This window comes from Seriola lalandi, unplaced genomic scaffold, assembly GCF_002814215.2.
Source record: "Seriola lalandi dorsalis isolate HSWRI2012SDOR001 ecotype SW California unplaced genomic scaffold, Sedor1 jcf7180002054861, whole genome shotgun sequence".
Lineage (NCBI taxonomy): Eukaryota > Metazoa > Chordata > Actinopteri > Carangiformes > Carangidae > Seriola > Seriola lalandi.
Genome location: NW_019525414.1, coordinates 2,014,952 through 2,023,722, shown reverse-complemented (window position 1 = coordinate 2,023,722; position 8,771 = coordinate 2,014,952). Strand labels below are relative to the sequence as shown.

Here is an 8,771-nt window from a genome sequence, read left to right as displayed (position 1 = left end):
GTAGGGGTGAGGAGGGTGAGGGTGGTAAGGGGGGAGGGAGGGAAGGTGAGATGGTGAGGAGAGAGCAGGAGGAGGAGGAAGAGGAGGAGGGGAAGAGATAAGTGATCTAAAGGGGAGACGATAGGACAAAAAAGTGATGATGATGAATACATTGGAAAGTTTTTTGGCCCCGGCGAGGGTGTCAGATTGAATGGCCTGTGCGCATGTGCGAAGGTGTCCAAACTGACAATGCTGGTGAGATGAAGATAGTGTTGTTGCTGCTTCTGGGCTCACGGAGGACGACGAGAGGAATCTACAAGCCGACAAGATGAGATCCAAGGCGAGGGCGAGAAAACTGGCCAAAAGTAGGTCTTCATTTTAACCCTTCTTATCGCTTTCAGCCGCCGGCTCCAAACTCCCGGGTCTGTAGATGTCCAATGTGTCCTTGTCATTTGTCATATCCTTAAAAGAGGAGGGGGCGACTCTTTGTCCAGAGATAACTTTTCTGCTGAAAATGTGTCCCGGCGGCTGAGCCTCGTTTCCCCGCATGCTGCGGTCTTGGCTTCGTTGGTTCCCAGTGTCAGAAAGTTTCATGTGTGATGAGAAACGCCGCTGGTGCTTTCGTTGATCTCACTTCTATAAAGAGAGAAACATTACCGTCCCCATCTGAGCTCCATCTTGTTATTTGCTCTTTTCGCTTGTCGGAGGTTCAGTGCGAGGCGCGGATTCGTTTCCCGAAACTTACCAAGAAAGTTGTCGAAATGGATAGTAACTTTTTTTTTTTTTAGTGCCGTTCCAAGTCTTGTGAAATAATATTCCCGGCTTTTGAAATAGTGGGCGCTGTGGCACTGCTCTGCTGCTGCGAGCTGCTGCTGCACAGCTCACACCGAGCTGAGCGCACTCCGCCACTCGCCTGCAAACGGAGACGCCAGAAGTGAATTTAGACAGAAAGAGCAATATTTTCATGCTGATTTTTTTTTTTCTTTAGTCGATGCTGCTTGCACCGCAGAAGATATCGCTGCATACGGCAACTTAGTCCAGTCCCTGGGCCCTCAGACTGCTGCAGACTGGTTCCTCCTCCAGGGAATGCCAATCAATAATGCGTCTTGTGCAAGAAAGCGCCCATACTACTACTTAGTGGACTGCTGCTCGCGTCACACGGAAAATTCATGTATTCAGTTTTGTGAACATGAGCACTTTGTTGTTGCGAATGGAGCATGTTTATTGTTTGACATTTGTTCATTGTTGGTGGGTAGATTTATGAATCGCGTTTATTTACAGCGTCTTTTTTTTTTTTTTTTTTATTCCTGCATGAATGCACTTTGTTTTCTGCGGCCAGTAATGTGGGTCAATCTGCTGTTTTATCCACGATTCATTTGTGAGACGATTGTTGAACAACATAACATTTCTGCAGGCCTGTTGGCATTTGCTCTTGTAATGTTTGTTATATTTTATCCACAGTCAGTTTCGATTTGTAGTTTTGTGAAAATGCAGAGCTAAAACACAGCACACATTTAACCCTGTATTTAGTTTTTAGAGGAAGCCTAGCTTATTAAAAATATTCCATTATTTTAAAATAGTATAACTGTTATTGTTTCTGTGCTGGACTTAATTCCATGTTTACAGGCCTTTAAAAACTTTGTAACTTTGCCAAAGCCACTGGCCCCTTCATTCAACGTGAACCTCGATCTTAATATTAGACATTAAAAATATTTATATTTACATTCCAGATCTTTAGAGAAATACATTTTTTTGTGCACAGGTTTTCAATCCAACCTGAAACGTGCTTATTTGAAATGAGCCTGCACTTCTCACAATACGTTTTTCAAAAGGCTAACTATTCCATCTAGGATTATTATTACACTTTCAGTGAGGGTTTCAGCGCTGCTGCGTTCAGACACATGATAATAACAATAAAAAGAATAACCAACACAGTTCACTATTTGTTTTTTGTTTTGTTTTTTGCAGTCATGTTTTTCTTGTTACTCTTGCATGTTCTCCATGTTTGGTGCACAGGGATCAACTTTAAGACAAAGAAAGAAAGGGAAAGAAAAAAAATAAAGAAAAGGGACGAAAAGCAAAAACGCTAATTGGGCTACTTTGTGAAAATACTTAAACATGTCGAGGATCCTGCCTCTCGCCAGTAATTGCACTTGGTCTTGATCTCTAAACAGCCTTGATAGTCTGTTGATCCGGGTGCTAATGAACACAAATACCTGGCTTTGTGGCACTCTCACATCGGACCAGTGGAAGTCTCTGCAGCCCAGAGGCCTCAGATCTGTTGTGTTGCAGCGGTAGGAGAGAAAAAAAAAACAGAGCAGCCATGAAAAATATCTTGTTCTTCTTAACATTCAAAACATGCAGGCCCACAACTTTTGAATGCAACGCGTGGGAATATATTCCACTCTCGCCTTTTCCCCCCTTTCTCTGCTGCTTAGGCAAAATAGCCTCCTCTCTCCTGTAGCTGAGTACAGCAGGCCCAGAGCAATATCCAGGAGCTGCTTTATCATTTTATTATTAACCTTCGTCTATGGGCCTGTGTCCTCTTCTCGGCAGATTGCACACGTGGACTGCACGTTAAGACCATGACACTGTAAAAACGTGTGACTCCACAGCACTTCACGTAGAGAATGAATATGCTTGTGTTTAATAGGGGCTCGCATTGATTAGTACATGCAGCCTTTCTGGTTTATTTACACAGGCTGAGGCTTTGGGGTCAGGATTAAGTGAGTGTTAGTGTGTTTGGATGATAATGTGATATCGCCCTCACAAGTGGACTTTTTTTTCTTTCTTTCTTTCTTTCTTTTTTTTTTTTTAAAGAATGATCACATTCTTGCTCTCTTCCTCACAGTTCTTTTTTTGTTATTGAATTTATTATTAGGGTGAATAATTTAATTTCAGATCAAAGGCTACACGTCGTATTGTTTTCCATTATACTTAATTTTAACTTGACCAGTGGATTTAAAATGTCAAATATTTCCCTGATTTTTTTTAAATGAGCGAAGAAATCATCTGGCTCATTGGAGCCCTGACACCACATGTCATTTCATCGACGATAACGGCATTGATATGAGAATCGATAGGTGCAGTGCTGCAGAGATTATTGCAGCAAAGCGACAATGAAATAGCTTTTTGCACCTGAAAGTTCATTTCATTTCCTCACATTGACGATGTTTTCCATAATTGACGTGTGTGTGTGTGTGTGTGTGTGTGTGTGTGTGTGTTTGTGATTGATTGTCTGTGTGCGAAAAGTTTGACACCTTGCGGCTGTTTTTATTGTAGGATTCTGCTGGGCCCATATGTAGCTTTAAATTGGCTTTAGATCAATTAAGACTTCCGGTTGAGAGAGTGTAGATTTTTTTTCCCCCATGGTATTTTTCACCGTACAGGTGAGACACACACACACACACACACACACACACACACACACACACACACACTGCTCTCTCCTGCACGCTTGCGACAGAGCAAAAAGCTCTCCAATGAAACCCAAAGAAACGTAATTCAAACAGAAAGATGTGAGAGCTTTCCACACGTGCGGAGAAACTGGTAGGAGTTAAATCCGGTCTGATTCTAACCTCAACTTAACACACAGGATTGATTTTGTAAACCTGTTTAGTTACTGGGCCGTCTGCGTTATCAAGTCAATAAAATGAAAGGTAGCGCCACGCGCTTTTTTTTTTTTACGACCAGTTCCTTTCTTGTTTTTTCTGTTTTTTTGTTTTTTTTTGCTGATTTTGCACAAAATGAACCCACACCACCACTGCCCACCCCACGCCCCCCAGCCTCCCCCCACCTCTCTGAACAAATGAACACAATTTATGACAATTTTCCTCTCATGCACCCTTCCCTGTCTCCCTCCCTTTTTGGCCTATATATACCAATTGCCAGATATTCTATTGATCTCTGTGTCAAAGGCCATTATTAGATGGACTCCCAGTCATGAACTTGGCCTGGCTCAACAGCTTCTGATGTTTTGACAGAAGTAATAAAACCCAACCCATAACACTTTAAAACCAACAATGGTAGCTATGTTGAACTTCTGGCTAAACGCTCAGGGTCTCGTGCAGGCTCCCATATATTACTGCTATGCAGCTGTAATGTGTGTCAGATAGCACTCCTTCATGTTCACAGATTAGAGCCCGAACATAAAAATGATAGGATCATCAAATGAAGAGGAAATGTAACGTATGGTTCACTGGCTGATTGTTGTGCCTTTATGAAACTGTAAGTCTCACAGTTTTAGTTGGGTTTATTTTGAAATTAGAGCATCAGTGAACCCATGAAGACAATAGAAATCCACAGAAATCTTGTTGATGAATCTTACTTTGATAGTTTTCAAAAACATTTTTGTGTTGTTAATTGATGAAGGCTAATGATTAGCTGTGCAGTTCCTTTAGACACCAAGCCATTTTTAAAAAAAATTCTGTTTTAATTTCAATTTCAGTGTGGCTGAATGCATAATTAAAATACCAGTGAAATATTTCTTTTATTGTTGTAGACCGTTCAAAGATAAAAAAAAAAACAGAATGGGAAACCCGAGACTCTTGTGGTTCCATGGATACCATTTGCATTCATGTGTGATGATGTGAATGATCTTTGCAGCTCTCCGAATCAAGCAACACCAGTTTTACAGTTTTATTATTTAATTGCAGCACCCAAAAACCCCAAGCAATTCAGACAATGTCAGACTGTGTATGTTGGTTTTGTGCAGTGGTGTTTTTAGTTTTTCCACTTTCCGCAAATATTGTTCAACATCGTATTATGAGACAACCTGCTTTGCAGTGATTTGTAAAATCAAGTTTGTGATACAGAATCACTTCATTTACTTTGTTTTTCATGGTACTGGCAATTTTGATCTGATTTTAGGATCATTTGTGTCAATTTTTGATGGATTGAAAAATTATGTAGCCTAACTAATTGCATCAGTTTACATTTGGCATGGCCACATATGCTGCATAAGTACTTGATTATGGAAGTTTGTTGGATGTGAGTTCCTCATCCCGGCATATGCACATGTATAGGACACACTTCAGTGTGTGTTGCCAGCAGTGAGGCTCGTGCTCCTCTTTCCATATTTCTTTCTACGGTTGGTTCCTCATCTTTGTGTGTTCAGTAAAATATCTTTGTCCTGTATACATAAGGCAGCTGTAGTCTCTGAACGAACTGCATGTTATCTTATGTGAGCAAGTTACTTTTTCTGCCATGACACCCAAAATGTTAAGGCACTTTTATTTGTAACAACCATAAATTTGCCTGTTTGTAACATATTCATTTGTCGGAGGGGAAGTAACTTTGGTTAAGGTTAGGGTAAGGTTTCAGTCATTGTTATGGTTAGTTCAATGTCAAGCCACTGTCTGTGTCAGTAACATATGGTCCACATTTGGTTCACATAATATGGTACAAATAAAGATGCATTGCCTTTTGTAACCATATCTTCAAATTTGCTGTGAGAGCAGACTCTTGAAAAATGTTCTTTCCAGTAAAGTATTCCTATTACCCTGAAATGTGGAGGACAGTGTAGTCTGAAGTCTCACTTCTGCTTACTAGTCCTAAATCTTTGAAATGGTCAGCCAATAAAGAAAACTTTCATGATCTCTTCCACCTGTGCAGGGAATAAACTGAAGAAAGACTTAAAATTTAAGGAACTTGTTACTCTATGAATTACTGGAGCTCTAAAGCTGTAAAGAGGGAAGATTAATTTACTGGAGGATAGTTCAACTGATATATTACAACTGTTTGTTTAAATAGTCTGTTTTATGACTGCTCCACTGACAAATTTTTTAATGTTTTCTTTCTAACTACAGTATGACTCCCTCTCTTCCTCTCTGACCACTGTGAGTTCAATGCTTTTATTATTCAGACAGTTACTGTTGTAAACGTTCTGCCCTTTTGCCCAAATATCCCTCGGAAAAGAGAGATTCTAACCCGGTAGAGTGCAGGTGCCATAAAATCTAAAAAACTTTGAGAAATGTGGCTGTTGGAATTACTCCTGAACGGAGCCTATAAACTACAGAAATCATTATATATGTCATTCAGCTGTTTCGTCCTCAGTGCCTGTTTGTCTGTGATATCTTTTGGTCTCACATCAACCTCAAAATATATTTTTTTATTCTAATTTTATCACTTCAAATGAAAATGTAATGATAAAGACGGGAAAGTTGGATGACCACACATTTGACATTTATGTGCTCATGGAGTAATCCAGAGTCCGCACTGTGTTGGTTTCATTAATTAAATGCCCAACACAGTCATATTCAAGACAGTTACAGTATCTCACTGCATAGAGGAGACAGAAGGGAAGACGGAGCTTTGGCTGAAGAAATGACTGAGCTGAACGTTGAATGTTAAATCTTTGAAACATTCGACTGATTTCACAGTTCCCTCCTTTGCAGTGATACATGCGTGCACATTTAGAAACCACACATACTTGGAACCTGGATGGACATACACACACACACACACACACACACACACACACACACACACACACACACACACACACACACACACCTTAGCAGTGACAGATTTTTGGGCATTGGTATGATTTAACCCCAATCAATCACAGACTAGAAAGGTTGAGTGTAAATGTCATCCAAACAGCAGGAGCTGGCACTGTTGGCTGGCTAAGTGTGTGTGTGTGTGTGTGTGTGTGTGTGTGTGTGTGTGTGTTTATGTACCATTTTGTGCAGTTGTTGGAGGTCCTGTCACTGTTCCGAGCTTTGACCTTGGCCAAGTCTGGCACAGCAATGGGTGGGCACATCTTACACCTGGACACACGTAGACACACACACACACACACACACACACACACACACACGTTTCAGCCCCATGCTTCCTGCCTGGTCTCATGCTGGCTAAGTCAAATTTTGAGTTGACATACAAATACCATTGCATTAAGCTCTTGCACATGGCTCTAAATCCCATTCATTCCATTGATACGTTGACCTCACATTATCCAGTTGGCAAATATGCCTCTTTCCCGCCTTGCACCATGACCTCATCGGCCATGTTTGTAAAAACACGGCAATCTCCCAATCATTTAGCAACGGAGACCGTGGTATGCCTGAGAGAGTTTAAGATATATCCCCGATGTTTTCTTTTTTAGCAGCCCCCTGTTTTTCGTCTTTCCTCGTACCCGTTTTCACCCTGCAGATGGGGGCAGGGTCTTGTTTAAAAATAGCCGAGCAGCGTTCGAAGAGCGGTATGTGTTGGCGAAAAGGGGGTTCAAAAAATGAAAAGTCATTACACTGCAGTTAAATGCATTTTGTCTTGACCTGTGGCTGCTTATCGAGTTACGTCTCACCACTGCTGGGCCGTGTCTGGAAGATTCCATCCAGCTTCTCAGGGCTAAGAATACACCACGGCTGCTGGAGTCGTCCCATACCTCATCTTTACTTCTTGAGTATGCTGATTAATGCTAAATGATTATCTCTCTGTGTGTCTGGTGTGATTGTGCACCACCCGCTGTTAAACAGTGTGTGTTGTTTGCAAAACAAGGGGCAAATGTGTCGAGTCCCTAATTAGCCTGCTTAAGCAGCCCTCATGATTCCCCCTTGCATTGTGATATCCCAAGGATTGCTCAGCATTGTGACTAGTCTTATCTGGGTCTAATCCCGATTTGTTTGGTATTAGCCTGTTCGCTTTCTCCCTCTCTCTCAGTCTTTCTTTTAATTTCTTCATCTGTCCTTATCCTGCTCCGTTCATTTTATCCATTCCCGAACTTCCTGTCCTTTATGTTGTCCTCGCTTTCATTTACGCAATGTTCTCTCTTTTCTGTGCAGGAAGACTTTGTATCTTGGTGTGAAGACACATTTCTGGGAATTACGACGGGCTGGACAATAATTTTTAGTAATATTGTTCATCAGTATTTTTCAGATGAAACATATTTTGATGATATGATGTCATCATGATATGATATAGTCACGTCATTTACAGATTTCTGTTGTGCAAATGAATGAGTCTGAGGAAGTTGTACTTAAAAATGTGCAAAGTTTTGTACAGAGTTTGGTCTCATGGAATGCACTGCAGACAACTGCTTTATCATGATATATACCCTTAATATTCCTATTCATGTGACCCAGCTGTGAAATTAGCCAATGCAGTGATCCAGCCTTTTCATCAAATGCACGTACATTTTAATATCAAGGTGACACAAGGCCAACACAAGGTGTTTACAACTAGCAAGCATAACTTTGCAATAAGTAACCATAGAAACCATTTTTTGTAGCAGCAGAGAATTGCATGTTTTTATTGATATGGTGAAATGTTACATTTAATTAATTCTCAGTGAATAGCACAGAAGAAAAATATTTCCTTTTGTTATTCTTCTTCTGTAGTTGTTTCACAAATTGTAGCTCATCTCCACACACACACACACACACACACACACCCCCTTCACTCCCAGTCCAAATCTGGCACTGCTGATGACGGCTCATCCTGTCCAGATATGATAAGCAGACAAACTGCTCTGTCCCCTGGGCTGTTTGTCTGCCTGTCTCCGACACAGACAGTGGTGTATGGAGGCGGTGTGGCTCTAAACTCCCCCTGCCTGCCTTCCCTTTCATCAGACCGCCAGTTCAAAGTCTTGGCTCCATCTTCTCTTCTATCTCTCCCATTCCTCCCTCCCACTCCTCCCTCCTCCTCACCATCCTTCTCACAGTGTTTCGTCATTACCGCAAAGATGGGCACGCAGTGTCTCATTAAAGCGGATTAGAGACATCTCCACGTCTCACAGGGGCCAAGCGGGACATTTCTCTTCTCTAGTCACCCCCACCCCAACCCCCCCACCC

General features: G+C 41.5%; 1 protein-coding gene and 1 long non-coding RNA gene across 10 annotated transcripts in view; one reads left to right on the top strand and one right to left on the bottom strand.

Annotated features, from left to right (window-relative positions):
• The window catches only part of LOC147817891 (uncharacterized), a 2,138-nt gene extending 1,823 nt beyond the window's left edge, over positions 1-315 (bottom strand). For both annotated transcript variants that reach the window (XR_015438539.1, XR_015438540.1), the window contains exon 1: positions 228-315. This is a non-coding gene — a long non-coding RNA (uncharacterized LOC147817891). The remainder of the gene's footprint in view (positions 1-227) is intronic.
• The window catches only part of prdm16 (PR domain containing 16), a 182,412-nt gene continuing 173,904 nt past the window's right edge, over positions 264-8,771 (top strand). For all 8 annotated transcript variants that reach the window (XM_087179620.1, XM_087179616.1, XM_087179621.1 and 5 more), the window contains exon 1: positions 264-344. In XM_087179620.1, the coding sequence (XP_087035746.1) occupies positions 308-344 (37 nt within the window). In that variant the 5' untranslated portion in view covers positions 264-307. The remainder of the gene's footprint in view (positions 345-8,771) is intronic.